General features: G+C 44.6%; 1 protein-coding gene across 1 annotated transcript in view; it reads right to left on the bottom strand.

The window, feature by feature from the left end:
• Ars2 (arsenic resistance protein 2) overlaps positions 1 to 24,772 on the bottom strand; it is an 842,642-nt gene that overhangs the window by 786,788 nt on the left and 31,082 nt on the right. Inside the window, exon 2 of the mRNA XM_080275726.1 lies at positions 13,527 to 13,675. Within this exon, the coding sequence (XP_080131852.1) occupies positions 13,527 to 13,663 (137 nt within the window). The 5' untranslated portion in view covers positions 13,664 to 13,675. The remainder of the gene's footprint in view (positions 1 to 13,526; positions 13,676 to 24,772) is intronic.

Genomic DNA, 24,772 nt, shown 5'->3' with positions numbered 1-24,772 from the left:
TATCTTCATTAAAACCTACCTAGACAGACATGGCATAACAATTAGGAGGTTTAAAACAATCTCCCAGACTATGATTGGGCACGCAGTTTCCTGAAGCATCACAAAAATGAAATTTCTCAATGTATCTGTCAAAATGTGAAAGAGTCCTGAGCTTCAGTCACCCCTGAAATTATCAGCTCTTACTTCAAAAACCTGGAAAAGACAGTTAAGGATGTACCACCTGAGAATATACAGTAATAAATTACGATGAAACTAACCTCTCGGATGAACTAGGGCGGAAGAAGGTAATTGTACATAGAGGTTGTATCTCGAGAGGGTAATGAATTCAACCAAGGCATCCACGTAAATTATGTTTGCATGCACTGCATCAGGAAATCTTTTATCCCCCTATGTGGTCTACAAATCCAAACATCTGTACGACACCTGGACAGAAGGCGGTCCTCCAAATGCATGTTATAACAGGACTGACAGCAGCTGGTTTGATGGAACTACATTTGAAGATTGGTTCTTCAAAATTATTATCCTCTACGCAAAACGACAGATGGGAAGGAAAGTTATCACTGGAGACAATCTTGCCAGCCACTTAAGTATAGCTGTTGTCTCAGCCTCTGAGGAAAATAATACAGATTTTGTCCTTCTGCCCCCAAATTCAACAATAACACAACCTCTTGATGTCTCTGTGTTTAGACCAATGAAAGGCCACTGAAGAACCCATATAACTGAGTTTAAGGGAACCTCTTTAGGTTGAAAATATCCTTCGCTCCCCAAAGCGGAGTTCCCAAAGCAGCTAGCAAGACTTATGGAAAGACTTTTTAAAAAATATCAAACAGAATACTCAGAAAGGATTTAGAAAGTGTGGAACTTTCCCTCTGAATGAAGAAGCAGTTTTATCTCATGTCCCATATGCCAGCAGAGCTAGAAATGAAACACCTGAACAATCAAATGGGTCTACAAACACTACAGTTGGTCCTGCAGTTAACCGTGCAAGCCACCAGGATGATGTAGGTGACACCTCTAGCAGTAGTTCCACATCCAACATTTCAGCAGGGACAGCTCTTGACGAGTCTCTATTAAAACTCCTGTCCTCACTTAGATATGGCATATCCACTTCTACACCAACCCATGGCAAGAAAAGGAAGATAACTGTTGCTCCAGGAAAAAGTGTTAAAGCTAGAAGACTTAGAGAGGGTGGTGATGTTGGATCTTCAAGTGACAGTGATAACAATTCAGATCCAGGTGATCCTGCAACAATACTCGAGAATCTGCCGTGAACTTCAAGAGCGGCCGCTTCAGGAACAAGTGCTGGAAGACCTCAACAGAAGAGAAAAAAAGACAGCAAAATCTAAGCAGCCTGTAAAACTTCTACCGAAATCTACACAGAACATACCGTACCAACACAGTCATCAGATATCCATGAGGAACATGAGCTAATAGAGAGAGAGCTAATAGCTGAAGCAACAGTAACAGAATATGAGACAACAGAAGTGGACAGTAAAGGGGACATGGAAAGTGAGAGACAGGAAGCCAGTGAAGCAGAAGCGCCAACAGATGTAACAGAGATTGCAAGATCAGCAGATGAGGAAGAAGGTCACAGAAGGAGGAAGAGGTCTGCAAACCAAAGCTTCATGAGTGGGTTATAGTACAAGTGTGTGATGAATGGAAGAAGAAGAAAAAATATTATATGGCAGTAATCACTGTTGGATGCAAGAGTGTGGAGAAGGTGGGGGAATGGAGTCACGGACCATCACTTAGTGATGGCCAAGGTAAAGCTGCAAAGAAAATGATTGAGGAGATGAAGGGGAAGACAGGAGGAAATAGCACCTGTGAGTAAAGTGGAGAATTTGCAAGATAGTGAGAAAATGGCAGAGTATAAGAGCATAGTGGAAGAAAGCTTGGGAAGGTATGAGCTAGAGCAGATGGACGGGGTGGAAGACGTAAGATATTTATGGAAGAGACAGACGCATCGTGAGAGGTGGTTTGTGGAGTGAAGAGGAGATGCAAGGGTGTGCAAGGGAAAGCATGGTGGAATGATGAGGTGAAACGAGCTGTGGAACAAAAGATGAGGGCATATAGTCAATGGTTAGCGAGTAGAGGTAGGGGAGAAGATGACAGAGAGAAGAGAGAGGTATATGTGAGCAGGAGAGGAGTGGTGAAGACACTGGTAAAGGAGAGTAAGAAGAATGTGGATGAAGAGTTTGGGAGGAATCTGAGTGTGAAATGGAGGGAGAGTTAGAAATTGTTTTGGAAGGAGGTAAAGAAAGTAAGGAAGTGTGAAAGGGGAAGTAGTAGGGGAGTGAAAGATAGGAATAATACATTGTTGGTGGAGAAGAGAGAGAAATTGAGGAGATGGAAGGAGCACTTTGAGGATTTGTTGAATGTAGAGAGTGAGAGCAGTGCGAGTATAAGTGGTTGGGGAATGGCTGGGAGAAGAAGAGATGAAAGGAGGGAGGAAGAGATCAGTAGGGTGGAAGTAGTGGAAGCAATGAAGAAGATCAAGTTGGGAAAGGCTCCAGGAATTGATGGAGTGTGTGATGAAATGCTGAGGTATGGGGGTGAGATTGTTGTGGAGTGGATATGGAAGTTGTGTAGATTGGCTTGGGAAGAGGGAAGGGTTCCAGAGGACTGGAAATCAGGTATAATTGTTCCTTTATACAAAGGAAAAGGGGAGAGAGAAGTATGTGGTAACCATAGGGGTATTTGCCTTCTTAGTATGACTGGTAAAATATATGGTAGAATAATCATTGACAGGGTTAGGCATATAACAGAGAAGCTAGTTGGAGAAGAACAAGGGGGATTTAGGAAGGGAAAAGGGTGTGTAGATCAGATATTTGTTCTAAGATGTTTAGTGGAGAAGTATCTACAGAAGGGAAAGAAAGCGTATGCTGCCTTCATGGACTTGGAGAAAACTTATGACAGAATAGATAGGCAAGGTATGTGGAAGGTATTAAGAATATATGGAGTGGATGGGAAATTGTTGAATGCTGTGAAGAGTATGTACGAAGGAGCTAGGGCTACAGTGCGAGCGGATGGTGAGCTGAGTGAGTTCTTTGATCTCAATGTGGGACTGACACAGGGTTCTGTGATGTCTCCATGGCTGTTTAATATATATATATATATACTGTATATATATATATATTTTTTTTTATGCGAGGAAGAAGGAACCAAAGGCCATGAGCCCGAAGGAACAGTTCTCTCCAAGAGAAAAACAAAATACAACAGAGAGCCAAATTCAAGATCCGATCATTTTGAGATGCCTGGACACACTGCGTTTGAAAGACTGGAGATCATAGGCAGCAGGAAATACAGACAGAGGGAGACAGTTCCAGAGTTGACCTGTTGCATAAATGAAAGACTGGGAGTAACGGTTAACTCTTGTATTAGAGAGTTGGACAGAAAAGGGATGAGAGTTTGCTGCCAGACGGGTGATACGCACCCGTCGTAGAGGTGGAGGAATGCAAGCAGACAGTTCAGAGGAGCAGTGACCATTAAAGTAGCGACAGAAAAGAGATAAAGATGCAACAGTGCGGCGAAGAGACAGAGGTTGAAGGGAGTCCATATACATGGATGGGGTTGTAAAGGAGGTGCAAGGTAGGGCAGTGGATGTGGGAGTGGCTCTAATGAATGAGGGTGAGATTTGGAAGATTCTGGTGTTGCTGTCTGCTGATGATACAGTATTGTTGAGTGAAGATGAATGGGAGTTGCAAGGTTTGGTGAATGAATTTGGGACAGTGTGTAGGAGGAGGAAGCTGAAAGTTAATGTAAACAAAAGTAAAGTTATGGTGTTTGAGAGGAATGAAGTCACAGAATGTAGAGTGAGGTTGGATGGTGAGGATATGGAGAATGTGAGTGCATTCAAGTCCTTGGGTAGTGTGATGAGTAAGGATGGAACTTTGGGGGAAGAAGTGCGTGAAAGGGTATAGCAGGGAAGGAAGGTTGTTGGTTCATTGAAAGCAGTGATGAGAAATAGGGAGGTGAGTAAAGTTAAGAAGTCACTGCATGATAGTACTGTGATCCTCACCCTGATGTATGGAAGTGATGCGTGGACCTTACAAGAGGGGAACAAGTCAAGAGTGAGAGCAGTGGAAATGAGTTACCTGAGAGGAGCATGTGGAGTGACATGGAAGGACAGGTTGACGAATGAAGAAGTGAAGGAACGTTGTGGGGTGGATGGATGTGGTTGAGAAGATTGGGAGAAATACACTGAGATGGTTTGGACATGTGGAGAGAATGGAGAATGAAAGACTGACTAAGAGGGTGTATGTACAGTAGGTGAGGTGGAGGGAGGGAGAGGGAGGAGTAGACCGAGGATGAGGTGGTGGGATGAAGTTGAGAGGTATATAAGGGAGGGGAGGGGTGAGTTGGGGGGAGGGTAGTCAAATGGTGGGTGACAGTGCGACTTGGAGGCGTTTTGTCTGCGGCCACTTTTTGCGGGATTAGGGCATCAGGCTATAGATAGATAGATAGAATCATTGACGTCTCCCCTACCCTTAAAGTACGCTTTTTAAAGCATGTTTCTAGGACCACAAATGTCTTTGTAAATTCATATGTTCCTGGTGATGACAGTTGTGAAACAGATGATTCTAATATTATGATGTATGTACATGAACCAAAACTAGACAACAGAGAACGAATGATATTTGATGTGAATGTCAAATGTTGGCCACAGAAGCATGAGATGAGTATGACTGAGGGAGATAGAGGGGATAATGGTGGAAGGAAGTGTTTGATGAGAGAGAGAGAGAGAGAGAGAGAGAGAGAGAGAGAGAGAGAGAGGTGGAAGGGATAAGAGAGGGAGTGAGAGGGTTCAAGGGAAGGATGGATTAGAGAAAGGATGGATTTGAGAGTTTGATAAACATTCTTTGTTAATTTCCAGGAGAACATGAATTATGATTCTTTTTATGTGCTAATACCTGTGCTCTAGGCAGAGCTGGGCAAAAAACTTGTTAGCATTTTAGTTGTGATTTTGAAAGTGCATAGATTAATTCAAATAAGTTCCTCTTAATATGTCTTAAATTGCAGATACTATCATTAACTAATAAGTAAAATGTGCATTTATAATATGATCATATTGTTAAATAAAACTTAAAACATGCAAGAAAATGGTAAAGCCAAATAATTATGTTAAATACCATACCACCTTTAACTAATTTTCCATTTGTCTTCCAAGAGAAGAAATTATTAGTCAGAAATGATCGTTAAGTATATACAGAACTAAGTTTGCAGCTAGATTTATATTATCTACATGTGTTCTGTTTTATTTAATCCAAAGAAAAAATTAATTGCTATTGTGTTCATATCTCATTATAGTCATTAGTTTATTTTGTCAATGAGTGACATTATTTTTGTACTGGAAGGAGCACACTTTTTTAAAAAGCCCCCAAACGTCCGAAATGGCCCCACATGCAGCTGAGACTAAACTGGGACCTCAGGGTAGTCATCTGCATTCATTTTCTATTTATGTATGAATTTATACAGTGTGTCCGAATTTACCAGTTTGAGTACAAATTCGGACACTCATTACTATATTTGCTATAATTATATATGAAACATTTTAAATTTTTGACTGCTATGATTCGATACCCTAGTGGACCTGCCCCACATACAATACTTAACATCTTGAATTGAACTAAAAACTAGATTACATGGCACAAAAAAATGAAAAAACGTCCGAATTCCCCCTAGTTTACGGTACTTACCACCCACAGCACCGCCACCAGGATTTGTATCCTACCACCTCCAGCAGGTTGTCCCGTGTGGTCTAGTGGCAAACACTAGTGCCTAACAGAGTCAAAGAACTTGTCCTCGTCTTCCTAAACTTGCTGGAGCTGGGCAATGACCAGTGATGTGCGGTGCGGAGATGGTGGCTTAACCACCTCAGGAGACTCTGAAGACAGCTGCAAACTTAGGTCTAAAGGAGACTCAACGGCTGTTGAGGTGCTTGGTTGCAGGTCCGAAGATGAAGGCAGGAAACGAGGTGGTGGTAGTGGTGAGAATGGGCTGGCACTCGTGGGGGTCACAGACTTGAATAACGAGTCGATCCTGGTCTGACAGTAGGACCGACTATTCTGCCAGAGGATAACAGCTTCTCGGACTGTCCGCAGCTCCATCCCTAGGCGGAGCAGCACCAACTCCCTGTCAGTGTAGATGCTCAGCTTACTCTTGCATCCCCTCCAGGTAGCTACAGAAGACACTGAGATGAGGGAGTGAAGGAGTTGTGGAGGGTTGCGAGTCAAGACCCTCATCCTTGTCGGTCCTGCTGTCCTCTTCCGTGCCCGCACAGGCAGCAGTGGCGAGATCCTCGTCAGACATGGTCTGCTAGTCAAGATCGCTGCCGCTGCTGTCCAACGAATCCTTCATGTCATCAACGTTCACCTGCTCTCCTGCCTGCCTAAGGAGACTGTGGAAATCTTTCACGTCAAAGCCCTCGAAGTCGCGCTCAGCTTCGTTTCCATGCAGGAGACGAGACCAACCACTCTCGAGGGTTTTCACGGAGACTTCTTTCAGCGTGTTTGCCCAGTTGAACACAGCACCTCAGGTCATAACGCCAAAAACTCTGCAAGGTCTGCTCTCCATGTGTGTCCTCCATCACATCCTCGTCCTTCAACACCATCATCACCTCACTGAGGAACCTCTGGTGGTACAGTCTCTTCACAGCCATGATCACGCCCTGGTCCATTGGCTACATCAGAGCACTCGTATTAGGTGGCAGAAACATGCACCTAATCTGTCCATCAAATGCAACCAAATCCTTCTCAGACGGATGCTCAGGAGCATTGTCCAGGAGCAGGAGTGCCTTCATCTGGTCACAAGCGATTCCAAGGACCTCCGTTTGATAACAGATAGCCTCCTTAATGAAATGTCTGTGGAACCAATCTCTGAAGATCTCAGTGGTAAACCAGGCCTTCTCAGAATGGTACCACACAACAAACAGGCTATCCATCAACCCACGGAGACAACATGGTTGTTTTGCACGCCCAACAACAATGGGTTTGAAGCGGTACGTCCCGTTAGCACTGGCGTAGCACAAACAGAGGCACATTGTTTAGACACCTTCCAACCAGGCACAGACTTCTCCCTTTCCTCAGCCAGGGTACAGGTGGGCAGGGATCAGTTTCATGAGTGTTATAGACTTAGCCAAGGGTAAGGCCCTCGTCCTTCATCAGGCACTGCACTTTCTCGCGAAACGGGTCAACTTCTTCCGTTGCCGCATCCAAGGCTTCGCCATGCGCCTTACGGCCCATAAGTCTATGGGATAGCTTAAACCTGAAGAGCCAATCCTCCGATGCCTCGAAGTCCTGGATGTTGTGCAGACATGGAAACTTCTCAGCAGTAGCCTTCACCTCAGTACCACTCACTAGCACACCTGCACCACGTTGCTGATGAAACCATATCAAAGTCGACCGGTTGATAATGGCGTGCTGGGGCTAGGCGATTACCTTCATGTCGTCACATCTTATGCTTTCGCTAAAGTCCTGTCCATACTGTGTAAGCTCGTCGCATGACTTCTTGATACCAAACAATGTTGAACAGGCTAGATCATATTTGTAAAGAATGCGTCCTGTGGTCCAGTCCACATCAACCTTGTGCAATATCTCACGCTTCTTCTCCAGACTCAGAACTTTCCTTTTCCGCTTCTCAGGTAGTGGTGGGGCCATTACCACAAACACACAAGAATGCAGCAGAGCAGGGCCACAACCTGAAGAAGGCAGGGAACCACCACAAAAGCAACCACAGTCACAGCAATTGTTGCAAGCGGAACCACTCACAAGGGGCAGAAAGGCAGGCTTCTGCTCGCTGGAAAGCAGGAGAGTACAGTGCTGCCATATCGCACGAAACAGTTGCTTTCAACCAGAGGAAGCCACACATAGCAAACTGACATCTGACTATAAGGTTCACTTCCGTTTGCCCAGGCAAGGGTTAGTACATGACAGCAACAGCAGATGACCAGCAGATCACTGCCTCAGGCAGTGCATGACTCATGCGGCCTAACAGGCGACTCTTACAAATCGGTAGCGAAGAGGACAGGCACACGTGAGGGGGGATTTCCACACTAATCCCGGACACCAAGGGACTCCCGCACTAATCCCGGACACCATGGGACTCCTACTGTTCGGTGCAGGGCCGGACGGGTGGTTTCACCATACATTTTCTTGTGGGTTGTGGTCTGTGTGACACGCACGGTGGCCACTGGTACCCCTCAGCCGGGTACAACGCTTGCCTCCTCTGTTCAAAAATAACCACAGAATTTTTTCAAAGTTATGCTCAGTGTCTTTCCCAGGCAAAATTACACAGGATATCTTCACCTAACCTTACCAAGCCTCCTAATAGGGCTGCTTGGCTAAAGTGGCTAACTGTGGCATTGACATGAATACCCATACCGAATGGAAATGTATTGTAAAGTACTGTACAGTACTGTACTGTACATACAGTACTGTACACACATACAATAGAGTACAGTACTGTAGTATTGTACAATCATATGCATTGGTACAGAAATTACTGGAGTACTGATACTCTTTGTCATCATGGCGTGTGAAGGAATCTCTCTGAGTGTGTGATGTGTGTGTGTGTGTGTCTCCCGGTGGCTGCTCAATTTTCGACTTTCGATAGAGAGGCGCACAGGCGCTGTCATCGAACATGTACTCGTGGGTTGTAGTCTGTGTTAAACGCACAGTGGCCACCTGCACCCCTCAACCAGGAACCACGCTCGCCTCATTCTTTCAAAACTAACCATAGGATTTTCTCGAAAATATGCTCAATATGTTTCTCAGGCAAAAGGACAAAGATTAACTGTATTTTACCTTACCAAACCTAACTTATCCCAATATGGCTGCTTGGCAAAGGTAGGTGACTGTGGCACTGAAATGAATGCCCATACCAAATGTATGTGTACTGTACATACACACATACAATACTGTACTGTGTACAGTACACTGGTGACTGTGGCACTGAAACGAATGCCCGTACCGAATGTATGTGTACTGTATATACACACATACAATACTGTACTGTGTACAGTACACTATTGTAGTACTGTATTATATGCATTGGTAGAGAAATTAGTGTACTGTACTGATTTTGTACTCAGCATGGGAAGGTCTCTCTCTCTCTCCCTTTGGTGCGAGTGCCTCATGGTGGCCTTGTGATATTTGACATTCAGTATAAAGGCTGACGGGCACTGTCACCGAACATGTACTCGTGGCTTGTGGTCTGTGTTACACGTGCGGTGGCAGTGAGAAAAGAGCTACCTCGGTGGCCGCGTGATACTAGACATTGGGTGGGGATGCATACGGACGTTTGGACACCACTTGCAGGTTACAGTCGTACTGACCGGGTGCTGGAGGTTCACTGGGAGTGACCCAACGAGCGCGCAACTTTGACCATTCAGTACAGGAGTGGACAGACATTTTAGCTCTGCTTCTGGGTTACAGACTTCTTCCTGCTCACGGCTTGAGCCCAGCAGCCATGATATCAAATGTTTGGACATGTCAGCTGGCTGACCGAAGTTCTCGGGCACTTCTACGTCCGGATAATAGCAAGTAAATCCGGATAATGGTTTAATAGAGCCAAGGCCCAGCATCTGGATACTGAACACGTCCAGATACTGAGCACCCGGATAACTGAGGGATCATTGTACTTCATGCAATAGGACGGGCCGAACAGAGTAGTACTCCCGAGGGGAATGGGAATGCTGGTGATAGGGAGAGCTGGAGCTCCTGTTTCAATAGCTATCTAACCATCCCCCTTTGCTGATCTTTTCAGTGTGACAGTAACATGGAGAGTAGACCAGCATCCTCTCCCAAACATTTCCTCTAACTATCTATGCACTACACCACATGCACCTTACATTTCACACAACGTATCCCACTACGTTACAGGGGTTGGCGCCAGCAGGGGCATGCGGCCAAAAAACTTTGCCCCCACTACCTAATTGCGGACTTCTGGGGGGAAGCGTGGCGGGGGTTACGCCGGCATAGATCATGGGTCCAGGGCGAGATGGGGCTCGGGCCTGTGCTAGAGGGTACAGGGCATTGCGGTTCCCAGGCTGCCGCTTCCGCCCAATAGAGAGGGGCCCGAACCTGGGAGTAGCACCCCAGGAGGCTGCCCTATCAGTAGGTGTATAATGGCGGGATAGTTGCAGTGCTAAGGCGCACTTGGAGGGTGTCCCTGCAGCTGTCCTGGCAGGGTGCCCCGAGGCCACTACCACAGACACTGGTAAGCTGGTGGGCTAGGGGTCCCAGATCCATTGCCTGGACCTGGGACTGTGCAGTGAGTGGGGCCTGTGCTATGTCTATCCCCCTTTATTAATACTAAAGATGAAAAAACAAAACAAGTTTCAAAGCAAGCCTAAGGACAGTAAATCACCCAAGGGGATGAGGGTGGGTTCATGGAATGTGGGAAGTTTAAGGGGAAGAGCGGGGGAAGTCGTTCAGGCATTCAGTAGGAGGTGGGTGGATGTGGCGTGTTTGCAGGAAGTCCGGTACAGGGGTGGATCAGCCAGAAAGATTGTTGGGAAGGACTGTTGCTATAAGTTGTTTTGGCAGGGGGGGAAAGACGGATATGGAGGTGTTGGTGTGATGGTTGCGGAGAAATGGGTGGAATATGTTATGAATGTTTTGAGAGTAAGCGATAGGATATTGGTAGTGAAGATTCTGTTGGGTAGAAAGATAGCTGCGATTATATCGGCATATGCTCCACAGGCAGGATTGGATTTAGCAGAGAAAGATAGATTTTGGGATAATTTAATACGTGTAGTGGGTGGTATGCAGGATGATGAGATAGTGATCTGGATGGGGACTTAAATGGTCATGTAGGTGAAGCAGCACAAGGTTATGAAGGAGTGCATGGGGGATGTGCGTATGATATAAGGAATGCAGAAGGGGAAAGGATACTCGAGTTTGGGGAGGCAATGGACATGATTGTGTGCCACACATATTTTAGGAAAAGAGACAGTAGGTTAATTAGGTATGAGTCTGGGGGAAATAGCACTCAGAAAGATTATTTTCTGGTTAGGAGGGCCGATAGGAGGTTAGTGAGGGATGTTAAAGTTATAGGAAGTGAGGAATCTGTGCAGCAGCACAAACTATTGATTTGTGATATGGTGCTTAAAGAACAAGGGATGAAAAAGAGGACTTATGTACCTAGGAGGAAAATATGGAAGCTGAAAAACCAAGTAGTAAGGGATACCTTCTATAGCAAGTTGAGGAGAGTGGTGGCTGAACAGGGAGCTGCAGACAGAGGCGTTAATGAACAGTACAGAGCCCTCAAGAACAATTTCTTGAGTGTTACTGATGTAACATGTGGTTGGACAAGAGGACCACCAAGACATAAAGTAACTTGGTGGTGGGATGAGCGTGTAGAAGCTGCAGTTAAGGAGAAAAGAAGGCTTTTCCAGGAATGGAAGAAGGGTGGTAGCAAAGAGGAATATTTGGCTGGCAAGCGGAGGGCTAGAAGAGAGGTATACAGGGCAAAATCTGAGTCACAGAGACTATTACTTGATAACCTAAATCATGGGGAATGGAAAAATATGATATTTAGGGTGGCAGGTCAGGTGAAGAGGGATAATCGGGATATTATAGGTGAGCAGTGTGTGAAGAATGATGAAGGAAGGGTAGTGGTGAACAGTGAGGATATTAAAGATGCATGGAGAGAGCATTATAACCGGTTGTTGAATGAGGAGTTTGACTGGGACAGGGAAGGTTTGGAGCCAGCAGATCCAGTGTCTGGCCCTTGGCCTTTGATTGATGCTGCTACTGTGAGTGAGGCAATAGGCAGGATGAAGGTGGGGAAGGCAGCAGGTGTGTCTGGGTTGACTGCCGAAATGTTGAAGGCCTCATGCGATATAGGGGTGAGGTTAGTCACTGACCTGATAAATATGATTATTTATGAGTGTGCTGTCCAGATGATTGGCTGAAGAGTGTAATTGTAAATGTGTATAAAGGGAAGGGTGATGCCCTGAAAAGAGGAAATTATAGAGGTATAAAGCTTTTATATCAGATAATGAAGGTAATGGAGAGAATTTTATAAGGTATGATTAGAGAAAGAGTGAATATTGATGAGATGCAGTTTGGGTTTATGCCAGGTAGGGGGAACACTGATGCTATATTCATTGTTCGACAGCTTCAGGAAAAATATATTGGTAGGAGAAGGGATCTTTATTTTGTTTCTGCTGATTTGGAAAAGGCCTTTGACAAAGTCCCTAAAGAGGTGGTGAAGTGGGCAATGAGAAAGCTTGGCTTGAAGGAGTGGCTGGTTAGGGTGGTTATGGCTATGTATGTGAGTGCTCACATCCAGGTAGGAGTGAATGGAGATTTGAGTGATGAGTTTTCCGTGAATGTTAGTGTGCATCAGGGGTCAGTCTTGAGTCCCATGTTGTTTATCATGGTACTTGAAGCCCTTTCACGTGACTTTACAAACAGACTCCCGTGGGAGTTGTTGTATACTGATGATTTGGTGTTGATTGCAGTGAATGAAAGGGAGGCGGAGGAAAGGTTTAGGAAGTGGAGAGATGGTATGGGGCACAAGGGTTTAAGGGTAAATGCAGATAAAACAAAAGTGATGATATCTAGGGTTGGTGGCGGTACTGTCAAAGACGAGGGAGAGTGGCCATGTGCAGTTTGCCACAAGGGCGTGGGAAGTAATTCAATCTTGTGCGGGGTTTGTGATATATGGGTGCATAAGAGATGTAGTGGTATCAGAGGTAGACTGCGAGATAATGCTGATTTTATGTGTACGGCATGTCGGGGTGAGCAGGTGGAGATTGTCAGACGTGAAAGGATTGAACTTGCTGGTGAATCTCTTGAGTGTGTGGAAGAGTTTTGTTATTTGGGAGACATGTTGTGTGCTGGAGGTGGGGCTGGAGCTAGCTCTGTGGCTAGGGTGAGAAGTGATTGGAAGAAGTTCAGGGAGCTGTTGCCTCTCCTGACATTGAGAGGACTCTCCCTACGTGCTAAGGGGTCTTTGTATGCAGCATGTGTTAGGAGTGTAATGCTGTATGGCAGTGAGACCTGGGCAGTGAAGGAGGAAGATATTCGCCGGCTCAGACGTACAAAAATGACAATGGTTAGGTGGATGTGCAGTGCGTCCCTGCGTCCAAGGCCTGGAGAGGCTGGGTTTACGATGGAAGAGTTGAGAGGTAGGATGGGACTGGAGTGCATTGGTGTTGTGATAAGGAGAGGTAGATTGAGATGGTTTGGACATGTGGAGAGGATGGGGGATGAAAATTGGGTGAGGAAGGTGAGAAGTGTTAATATTGGGGGTGGGGTTATGAGGGGTAGACCGAGAAAGACATGGGACGAGGTCATTAAGTGTGACCTCAGGGTTAAGAGACTGAACAGGGAGGCTGCAATGGATCGTGCAGCATGGAGAGCCGCCATTAGGTGACCAAGGCCGACACGTGCAAGCATGTTGGAGCCTTTAAAAATGAAAACGAAACAATGTATATGACAACCCTTTAACATAATTTAAGCATAATGGTACAATAACTACATAAGTGTGGGGGAAAATAAAAGGAGAGAAAGACAAACCTATCAGTCCAATCATCGCGAGTGCTGCGACGGGCATCATCACGGCGATCTCGAGTGCTGCTGCTGCTGTACTCTGATCGCTCCCCACGAAATTTGTCACGCCTCCGTCGTTCATACTCATCATCACTGTCTGCCATGACTTATCCTGACTGCAAAGAGAAAAAGGTTTAGTCTACAATCCTCTCACACCAGTATTTCCCTTACAATAACACCAAAAATTTATATTCAACTAATAGGAATTATATTTGACCTTTTTAACCAACCCATATCTTTTCAAGTGAAAAGTGAATATAAAAGTCTGGCAAAAGCCACAATGAAAAGTATGAGCCATTATGAATAAAGGTAACTTCTGTTTTTTAATGGCTCATTAGGTGACAGCAACACAGCCTCATCATTTGAGGCAGGCTTCCCCTCCTCCCTCTCTCTTTTTTTGCTTAAATGTGGAGTGGTTAAGTGAATAGACGACTATGTGGGAACATGACACTTGTTTCAACTAATCTACCCCTAACATCTCTCCCGACTCATGCTGCATTGTTCTCCTGGTCACCTCTAAAATTTGAATCTTTGAAAAACACATCCTGATCATACTGTGGCTGATACTGACAAATATTAACATCCATACTTTGAACTATCCTCTATCATCTCTATCTATCTATCTATTGCCAGATGCCTAAATCCCATAAGGGGTGGCCATAAAAAAATCGCCTATACGTCGCCCTGTCCAACGTCATTTCACTGCCTTGCTCCCAGTTCACATCCCCTTCTCCCATATACTTCTCCACTCCATCCCTCCATCTCATCCTCAGCCTCCCCTTCCCTCTCCCCTCCCCCTCCACCTCTCTCTCATTAGTCTCTTGCTCTCCATCCTCTCCACATGACCAAACCACCTCAATGTTTTTCTCCTAAGGCGTTCAGTCACATCCACATCAACAACACAATGCTCCTTCACTTCCTCATTTGTCAGTCTCTCCATGTAACTCCACATACTCCTCTCAAAAAACTCATTTCCACTGCTCTCATTCTTGACTTGTGTCCTTCCAACAACGTCCAAGCTTCACTTCCATATGTCACAATTGGTATCACAATACTATCATGCCGCAACTTCTTTACTTCCATGCTCACTTCCATCTTCCTTATCAATGCTTTCAAAGAACCAGCAGCCTTTCTTTCCTGTTGTACCCATTCAAGAACTTCACCCTCTAAACTTCTATCCTTACTCATCACACTAAGCAAGTACTTAAATGAACTCACATCTTCCATTTCCTCATCATCCAGCCTCACTGTTCATTCAGAGGCTTCATTTCTCACAAAGAGCATAACTTTCCTCTTCCCTACATTCACCTTCAGATTCCACTTCTTACACACTCTCCCAAACTCATTCACCAAGTCTTGCAGTTTCCCTTTGTTTTCACATAACAACACTGTATCACCTGTAGACAACAGTACAGGGAGTTTCCGAACACTGCCCTCTCTCATTACGGCCACTCCAACATCCACTGCCCTACCTTGTATCTCTTTTATAACCCCATCCATATACAAAGTGAACAACCTTGGGAACATAACACATTCCCTTTTCAATCCAACATTCAAATAGAAAAATTCACTCAGTTCACTGTCCACACACACTGCAGCCTTTGCACCCTCATACATACTCCTCACGGCGTTCAACAACTTCCCATATACTCCGTATATCCTTAATTTCACGACATTCAACAGTTTCCCATTTACTCCACATATCCTCAATACTTTCCACATTCCTTGTCTATCCACCCTGTCATATGCTTTCTCCAATTCAATGAAGGCTGCATACAACTTCTTTCCCTTTTTCACTAAAGAACTAAGAATGAATATCTGATCTATACAACCTCTTCCCTTGCTAAAACCTCTAAGTTCTTCTCCAACTAATTCCTCTGTTGTTTCCCTAACCCTGTCAATAAGTATCCTACTATATACTTTTCCTATTACACTAAGACAAATGCCCCTGTGATTACCACACACTTCACTTTCCCCTTTTCCTTTGTACAGGGGGATAATTATATCAGACTTCCCATCCCCTGGGACTCTACCTTCCTCCCAGGCCAATCTGCACATCTTTCACATCCACCAATCTGCACATCTTCCATATCCATTCTACTACTATCTCTCCCCCATGCTTCAGCATATCATCACACACTCCACCAATTTCTGGGGCTTTCCCTATTTGGACTTTCTTCATTGTTTCCACTACTTCCACCCAAATGATTTCTTCCTCTCTCCTCACCTCCCTCCTTCTCCCAGCCATTCCCCAGCCACTTATACTGGCATTACTTTCATTCTCTATCTTTAAGAATTCCTTAAAGTGTTCTCTCCATCTGTTCACTTTTCCTCCCTTCTCCAGTGGCAATCTACCACTTTTATTTTTCACTCCCCAGCTTACTTCTTTATCATCCTGTCTAACTCTCTTTACCTCTTTCCAGAACATTTTCTTACATTCTCTACACTTTACACTCAAATTCCTTCCAAATTCCTCATCCACTCTCTTCTTACTCTCTCTTACTAATCTATATGGGATGGTCACAAAAATATCTCCTCCACATTGTCCTGTCCTCTGCCGTTTGGCTGCCCTTCCTCCAACTCACACCCCCCCTTCCCATACTTCTCTCCAATCCCCTCCCATCTCATCCCCAGTCTCCCACTCCCCCTCTCTCCTTCCTCAATTACACTTTTCAAGTCAGTCTCTCATTCTCCATTCTCTCCACATGTTTAAAGCATCTCAAGTATTTCTCTTAACCCCTAAAGACCGCAAATTGTCGACCTTGCCTATCCCCATAACCGCAAAACGGGTCCGATTTTTCAACATGCACCAAGGTAAAGTTTTTTTCTTACAGATTTCATGAGCTTGAATTTACACACCTGAAAATGTATATTTCACTCTCATCTGACTAATGGCTACTGCAATATCGATCATCAAAGAATGTCAAAAATAAAAAGTGTTACCCCTTGCATACAGACAAAGGGATGGAATATGCCTACCACACACAGCCAACACAGTCTAGAGGGGATATGGGGGCTAGTTTGGGTGGGAGAGGACACAGAGGGCAGGATCCAATGGTGCAGAGGAAGGTGGAGCAATGGCCTGGGAGGGGAGGAAGGGTTCCCACGCTCCGGGTGAGGGAGCCGGATCATGCCTCCCACTACTGGATCTCTTAGTTTCCATTGACTAGATACCATTTACAACATAAAAGATGCACAGTTACACCTCTCCAGTTTTATGTACCTTTGCTATGATCATGGTACACCTCTCCCCCAATATCTAACAGGGATATGTTCCATAAAAAGTGGTTGAATAATGAACCTATTTTTCCCATACGATTGTTAAGATATAGGGGGGTTAGGTTCCTGACCATTTCATCATTCAAAAAAAATTCAATTAAGATGGAAAAAGTACCGATACTGGTAAATATGAATGAATGTGACACGGATTTGAGCTGTTATCTTACAGACCTACGTTCTCGAAAAAAATTATTTTAGTACTAAATGCATCTCAGATGACTGACATTTGATTTCCGATCAAAAAAAATATTGGAGAACGAAAGAACTATACCTACTTAGTGATGTTACAGAAAGCCGCCTGAACACCTTCAATAGCATGTTTACTGCCAATCCCACTGACTGGACATGAGGTCACCACACCAAGCAAACTCAAATGTCTACAATTTAAAACCATAAATAGCAGTAAAAGCCTAACTGGAAGCACTGAAACCTAACTGTTGGGCTTCACCCCAGGATTCCCCATTGATAATAACCTACCTAACCTAGTGCAAACTAAGACAAGCATTGTGTAAACTGGCACCAAAACAGTATCGTGCGTTAAGAGCATTTGTTAGTCATTAGAGCAATCGTCAACCGACCATGCAATGGCTGGCCACTCATTCAGGTTGGTGAGCACATGACTGCACTTGAAAGGGGTAATAGGGGTATTGGGTGGAGCCATGGTGGTGCTGTAGTATTTCACATGGTCAGACAGAAATGCAGACGGATGAAGAGGCAACCGGTCAGCAGGGCAGAGCAGAGAAGCAGCTCTGGTCTCTCTGGTGACCCACAGTTTGAACTGTCAAAATGGTGGGGATAACTGTGTCTATCTATCTATCTATCTATTGCCAGACACGTTAATCCCAGACGGGGTGGCCACAAACAAATCGCCTCCACGTTGCCCTGTTCCCCGCCATTTCACTTCCCTGCTCCCAACTCACCCCCCCCCTCTCTCATATACCTCTCCACTCCATCCCTCATTCTCATCCTCGGCCTCCTCCTCCCTCCACCTCACTCACATACACTCTCCTCGTCAGTCTCTCACCCTCCATCCTATCCACATGGCCAAACCACCTCAGTGTGTTCCTCCTAATGCTTCCTATCACATCCATTGTGCTATATTCATTGTTCGTCAGCTTCAGCAAAAATATATTGGTAGGAGAAGGGATCTTTATTTTGTTTTTGTTGATTTGGAAAAGGCCTTTGACAGAGTCCCTAGAGAGGTGGTGAAGTGGGCAATGAGAAAGCTTGGCTTGGAGGAGTGGCTGGTTAGGGTGGTTATGGCTATGTATGTGGGTGCTCACACCCAGGTAGGAGTGAATGGAGATTTGAGTGATGAGTTCTCCATGAATGTTAGTGTGCATCAGGGGTCAGTCTTGAGTCTCATGTTGTTTATCATGGTATCTGAAGCCCTTTCACGTGACTTTACAAACGGACTCCCATGGAAGCTGTATGCTGATGATTTGGTGTTGACTGCAGTGAATGAAAGGGAGGCGGAGGAAAGGTTTAGGAAGTGGAGAGATGGTATGGGGCACAAGGGTTTAAGGGTAAATGCAGATAAAACAAAAGTGATGATATCTAGGGTTGGTGGTGGTACTGTCAAAGATGAGGGAGAGTGGAAATGTGCAGTTTGCCACAAGGGCGTGGGAAGTAATTCCATTGCGGTGTGTGTGATAAATGGGTGCACAAGAGATGCAGTGGTATCAGAGGTAGACTGCGAGATAATGCTGATTTTATGTGTACGGCGTGTCAGGGTGAGCAGGTGGAGATTGTCAGACGTGAAAGGATCGAACTTGCTGGTGAATCTCCTAGTGTGTGGAAGAGCTTTGTTATTTGGAAGACATGTTGTGTGCTGGAGGTGGGGCTGGAGCTAGCTCTGTGGCTAGGGTGAGAAGTGATTGGAAGAAGTTCAGGGAGCTGTTGCCTCTCCTGACATTGAGAGGACTCTCCCTACGTGCTAAGGGATCTTTGTAAGCAGCATGTGTTAGGAGTGTAATGCTGTATGGTAGTGAGACCTGGGCAGTGAAGGAGGAAGATAATTACCGGCTCAGACGTACAGAAATGACAATGATTAGGTGGATGTGCAGTGCGTCCCTGCATCCAAGGCCTGGAGGGGCTGGGTTTAAGATGGAAGAGTTGAGAGGTAGGATGGGACTGGAGTGTATTGGTGTTGTGATGAGGAGAGGTAGATTGAGATGGTTTGGACATGTGAAGAGGATGGGGGATGATAATTGGGTGAGGAAGGTGAGAAGTGTTAATATTGGGGGTGGGGTTATGAGGGGTAGGCCAAGAAAGACATGGGACGAGGTCATTAACCCCTAAAACGCGGGTGTTTACAGTCGATCCCCCCCGAGTGGCGGGGTTGTATCGCGGTCTGAGTACCTGTAGGAAAATATTCGCCAAAAATCAGAGATTAACCCTAGAACATTATACTTGGTATGGCAGATAGTACTTACATTCAGCTTTCTCCAGAGACAGGTGTTGAGCCTTCGTGGACTACCCAAGGACTTGTGGAGACTTGCAAAGTTGAGTAACCAAATTTTCACTTTCACACCTCCAGCAACCCGGTTTCCCCTCTACCACAGCCTCATTCTGTCACAGTAAACTTTATACTACAACGTAAAGGTAGTTAGGAATCCGTATTTGTACAATAAGCACTGAAAATAAGGCTAAAATCAACGGAGCGTACGGCCGACATGCACTGTGGCAGCGGTCTTCCCGTCACTCAACAAACATTTCCATTTTCACAGCTAAAAACATGTATACTACATTATTTTCAATCATATTACTTTCCAAAAAATCACCACGGCGCGCTTTTTATTCTGCCTTACGTCCGCCACTTTATTCTCGTTCCTGTCGGCCGCTTGCACTGACTGGGAAGAGCTAGAACTCGCCATAATCTCACTTTGAAAGCCTGCAGTAAACTGACGCTAAACAGAGGCAAAAGCTAGTGTTACAACTGGGGAAACAAGCGTTTCCTAGTAGCATAAACTGCTTGTGAGAGGAGATCGCAGATTTACAGTTCTGAGCGCTCAGAGCGCTGCCATGTATCACAGCCAGGTTGGCCGGGCCGTGGTGGGGGGGGTACGGGGGGAAAACGCGATATTTGGCAACAACTGAGGTCAGTAGTACAAAGGTAAAGTATGCTAGTTGTAGCTAGAGGGTGGTGGTACTGATAGACAATACCAGCTCGAGCCAGCTTGCCCGCGGTTATTCAAAATTTACTAAAATCGCAAATGCGACGACCCGCCGTCCTGCCCTTATGGCCGAGCGTCGCAAACGCGACGATCCGCATTTTAGGGGTTAAGTGTGACCTCAGGGTTAAGGGACTAAACAGGGAGGCTGCAATGGATCGTGCAGCGTGGAGAGCCGCCATTAGGTGACCAAGGCCGACACATGCAAGCATTTTGGAGCCTTTAAAAACGAACGAATAAAACGAACAATCCACATCCACACCACAATGCTCCTTTATATCCTCATTTGTCAGCCTGTCTCTCCATGTGACTCCACAGGCTCCTCTTAAATAACTCATTTCCACTGCTCTCACTCTTGACTTGTGTCCTTCCAACAACGTCCAAGCTTCACTTCCATACGTTAGTGTTTGTATTACAATACTATCATGTAGTAACTTTTTCACTTCCATGCTCACTTCCTTGTTTCTTATCACTGCTTTTAAGGAACCAGTAACCTTTCTTCCTTGTTGTACCCTTGCAAGCACTTCACCCTCCAAACTTCCATCCTTACTCATCACTCTCCTCAAGTACTTAAACATACTCACATTTTCCATTTCCTCACCATCCAACCTCACTGTACATTCACTGACATCACCTCTCTCAAAGACCACCAGTTTACTCTTCCCTACATTCACCTTTAGATTCTGTTTCCTACACACCCACCCAAACTCATCCACCAAGCCTTGCAGCTCCCCTTCATCTTCACTCAACAACACAGTATCATCTGCAAACAACAGTACAGGGAGTTTCCAAACACTACCGTCTCTCACTAGGGCCACTCCAACATTCATTGCCCTACCTTACATCACTTTTATAACCCCATCCATACACAGACTGAACAACCATGGAGTATAGAGATATAAATGTCAAAACAACAAACTGTCGAAAAATGAGGGCTTGGTGTACATAGGATTTCATGTACCATGCTTGGAAAACAACAATTGTGGTAATAGGGCTTTAGGGGTTAACATTCAAACAGCCATCCCCAACAGGATTATTGTGTCTGGTTATGAACAGATAATACAGTAATTCCTATACTATCCGGACACCCACTTTCCGGACACCCCACTTACCAGACATTGTGGGCCTGGACCTTCGGAACCCAAAAATGGCCAAAAAAAGAAAAAAATACCCCCAAAATCCAATTTTTTCCCCACCCGTAATTTGAAATTGTCGCGCGGCGCCGAACAGCTGTTTACACCACAGCCCCTTCACCCCTTCCTTCCTCCCCCCTCCCCTCTCAGGGTTGCCATTTGGTATTTTTCATTACCAAATGTAGACCAATTTGGTAATGAAAAATTTGTTTGGTAATGAATCAGAATAATGCATTACCAAATGAATTTTTCACATGAATGAGGATACACAGGATGGAGATGGTGGACTGTCTGCTGTCTCTGAATCTGCTAGCCTATATAGCATGAAATTAATCAACAGGCTATTAATTAAAAGGGGAGTGATTACATAATTTTATTTCCACTTGTATATATAATTAGTGAAGAATAAATGCTAGCTTTACAAATTTGGTAATGAAAAGTTAAATTTGGTAATGAAAATTGAGGAGTGTGGTAATGTGACTAAGCCCCAATCTGGCAACCATGCTCCTCCCTCACCACCAGTTACTGCTTAACTGCGATCACGAGTAGGTGCTTATTGCAATGGATGTTGCATGTGTTCGTTTTTTGCGAATAAACAGTGAATAAACTGCAATACCTCGCCACTAGACCAGTGTTGAGCATTGTTAAGAAATTAGAATTTAGAGTGCAAAGGATTAACTGTAGAGTGAAAACTGGTGGTTGATACTGGCATGGTGCAATTAACAATGTGCAGTGTTAAACAATTATAACTCACAGTGCAAAGAATTACTGTAAGTGCAGCACAACACTGGATTACTGTACGGGCTTCAAGAGCATTTTCACCACTGCCAAAGCCTTAGAGAAGGCGGCCACAGACGTCCCGTAAGTACACTGGCTGGGGTAGTCACTTCTAATTCCTCATTCTTTGATTCCTTTTCATTTATTTCATGCTTTATGTCCATTATTGGCGTGAATAGGGTCTTAAATAGGTTTAAATAGGTGCTATGCATGTCTGGTAGGGAGTTATTTAGGTGGCTTTCAAAGTTAGGCTGGGTTAGGGTCCTTAAGTACCAGTCCAGGAGCCAGGGGCCCACTTTCCGGATGGGACCACTTTCCGGACATGCCTTTGGCTCTATTACATCAGATAGTGGAGGGATTACTGTACTGTAATATAAATATATCAAAATGTCACAAATCCTTTACTTTCTTATCAGCATTTTTTAAAAGGAAGCTATAAAGTGTAACTGTACTATATCTTTATATTTTAAAGTGTTATTAAGACACATTAATACTTGAAAGTAACATCTTTGCTACTGGCCAAACAATAGGAAACAACATAAAGCACATACTATAACTTTTGTCTTTCTATCTATCAATTGCCAGATGCTTCAATACCATATGGGGTGGCCACAGACAAATCGCCTCCACGTCGCCCTGTCCACCGCCATTTCACTGCCCTGCTCCCAACTCACACTCCCCTCTCTCATATACATCTCCACCCCATCCCTCCATCTCATCCTCGGCCTCCCCCTCCCTCTTCCCCCCTACACCTCACTCACATACACTCTCCTCGTCAGTCTCTCACCCTCCATCCTCTCCACAAGGTCAAACCAACTCAGTGTGTTCCTCCTGTAAATTCTCCATACACTAAAAAAATAAATAAATAAATAATACTAATACTAATACTAATAATAATCTTGCTTTAAACAGTATTACTCTGCTAACAGCATTCAATGAGATGGTGTGTAATGCATGAACGGGCATACAGAGGCTGGGGAAGTGGACTTTCTGACCACCACTTGGTGGTGATGAAAGTCAAGGTCCAAATGAAATGAAGGAACAGAAGAAGGCAAGGGCAGGAGGAAGTAGTTCATACAAGGAGGGTAGAAAGGTTACAAGAGGATGGAGAGAAGTGGATGGGCGACTGGGTAAATATGATCTGGAGCAGATGGGGGACGTGGAAAGTGTGTGAAAGATATTCACAGAAGAGATCTGTGCTGTATGTGATGTGGTGTGGGGGATAAAGAGAAGATGAAAGGGGGTGCAAGGAACAGCATGGTGGAATGAAGAGATGAGACAGGCTGTGGCACAAAAGAAGAAAGCATAGAGAGTGGATGAGAAATAGGGGTGTGGAAGATGATGTGAGACGGAAGAGAGAGTTACACGTAGAGAGGAAGAAAGAGGTGAAAAGATTATGGTAGTACGAATGAGTAAGAAGAGAGTGGATGAGGAATTTGGAAGGAATTTGAGTGTAAAGTGGAGGCAATGCTAGAAAATGTTCTGGAAAGAGGTACAAAGAGTTAGACAGGGTGTCAAAGTAGTTGGGGAGTGAAAGATAAAAATGGCAGATTGTCACAGTTCGACCACTCTAAGAGGGCAGTTTGGGCGGGGTCATCTCTGTACAGTTTGCCACTTTTCCACCCATGGGATGTCAAACTTTCAAAGTTCTCGGCATTCATCTGATTATGATAATCGCTGTCATTTTTTGCCATGAAGACAAAGGCACCATTGGTAACAAATCCATTTTTTGTTCCAATGTGCAGAACAATCAAGCGGCCTCCTTTCCCTGTCGGTACCTTCACCCCCACAGCCTTTTCTGAATTGCTGTCTACCCAGCATTAAGAAACTGTGTAGTTTTGATTAATCCTTAACAGAAAAATTTTTGGTATTCATAGTTATATTTTTTTATATTATATTCTACAGATAATTTTTATTTTATTTCCCCAGCCATGACCTATGGTGAATGCCAGTGATAGTGACAGTAACATTCAGCAACACCGCTAAATACGACCGCCATGTTTCCCGACTGCTGTATAAATATCTTATTAGTTTCAATTACTGTTATTTCCAGAATTTTTAATATTTATGCTTAATTTGTATTGTATGTGTGTATTCTTCTTTTCTGTTACCTTTTACAAGTGTCACATGAAGATCTATCTATCTACCTATCTACTGCCAGATGCCATAACCCCGTAAGGGGTGGCCATTTGACTTTGAGTTATTTGTTTTACGGGGAGGGTAAACATAATTTTCAAGATGTAGCACAGAGCATTCCTGAGAAGGCCACACCCAACTTGCCTTCTTAGAGTAGTCGAACTATAGTGGAGATGGGAGAAAAAGTGAGCAGATGGAGGGAACACTTTAAGGAAATGTTGAACACAGAGAATGAAAGTAATGCGAGTATAAGTGGCTGGGGTATGGCTGGGAGAAGGAGGGATGTGAGAAAAGAGGAAGAAATCAGCAAGACAGAAGTTGTGGAAGCAATGATGAAAGTTAAAATGAAGAAAGCCCTAGGAAATGATGGAAAGTGTGGTGAAATGATGAAGCACAGGGGAGAGACAGTAGTAGAATGGATGTGGAAGATATGCACATCGGGCTGTGAGGATGGTAAAGTCTCGGAGGATGGGAAGTCAGGTATAATTATTCCCTTGTACAAAGGAAACGAGGAAGAGAAGTGTGTGGTAATCATAGGGGCATTTGTTTTCTTAGTGTAATACGAAAAGTATATGGTAGGATATTTACTGACAGAGTTTGGGAAACAACAGAGGAATTAGTTGAACAGGGAGATTTTAGGAAGGGAAGAGGTAGTGTAGATCAGATATTCATTCTTAGTAGAAAAGTTACTAAAGAGGGGAGAGAAGTTGTATGC

The sequence above is a fragment of the Coenobita brevimanus genome, chromosome 62 (assembly GCF_032717465.1).
Source record: "Coenobita brevimanus isolate Jiangsu-jjx chromosome 62, ASM3271746v2, whole genome shotgun sequence".
Taxonomy (NCBI): Eukaryota; Metazoa; Arthropoda; class Malacostraca; order Decapoda; family Coenobitidae; genus Coenobita; species Coenobita brevimanus.
This window is presented reverse-complemented; position numbering and strand designations above follow the sequence as displayed.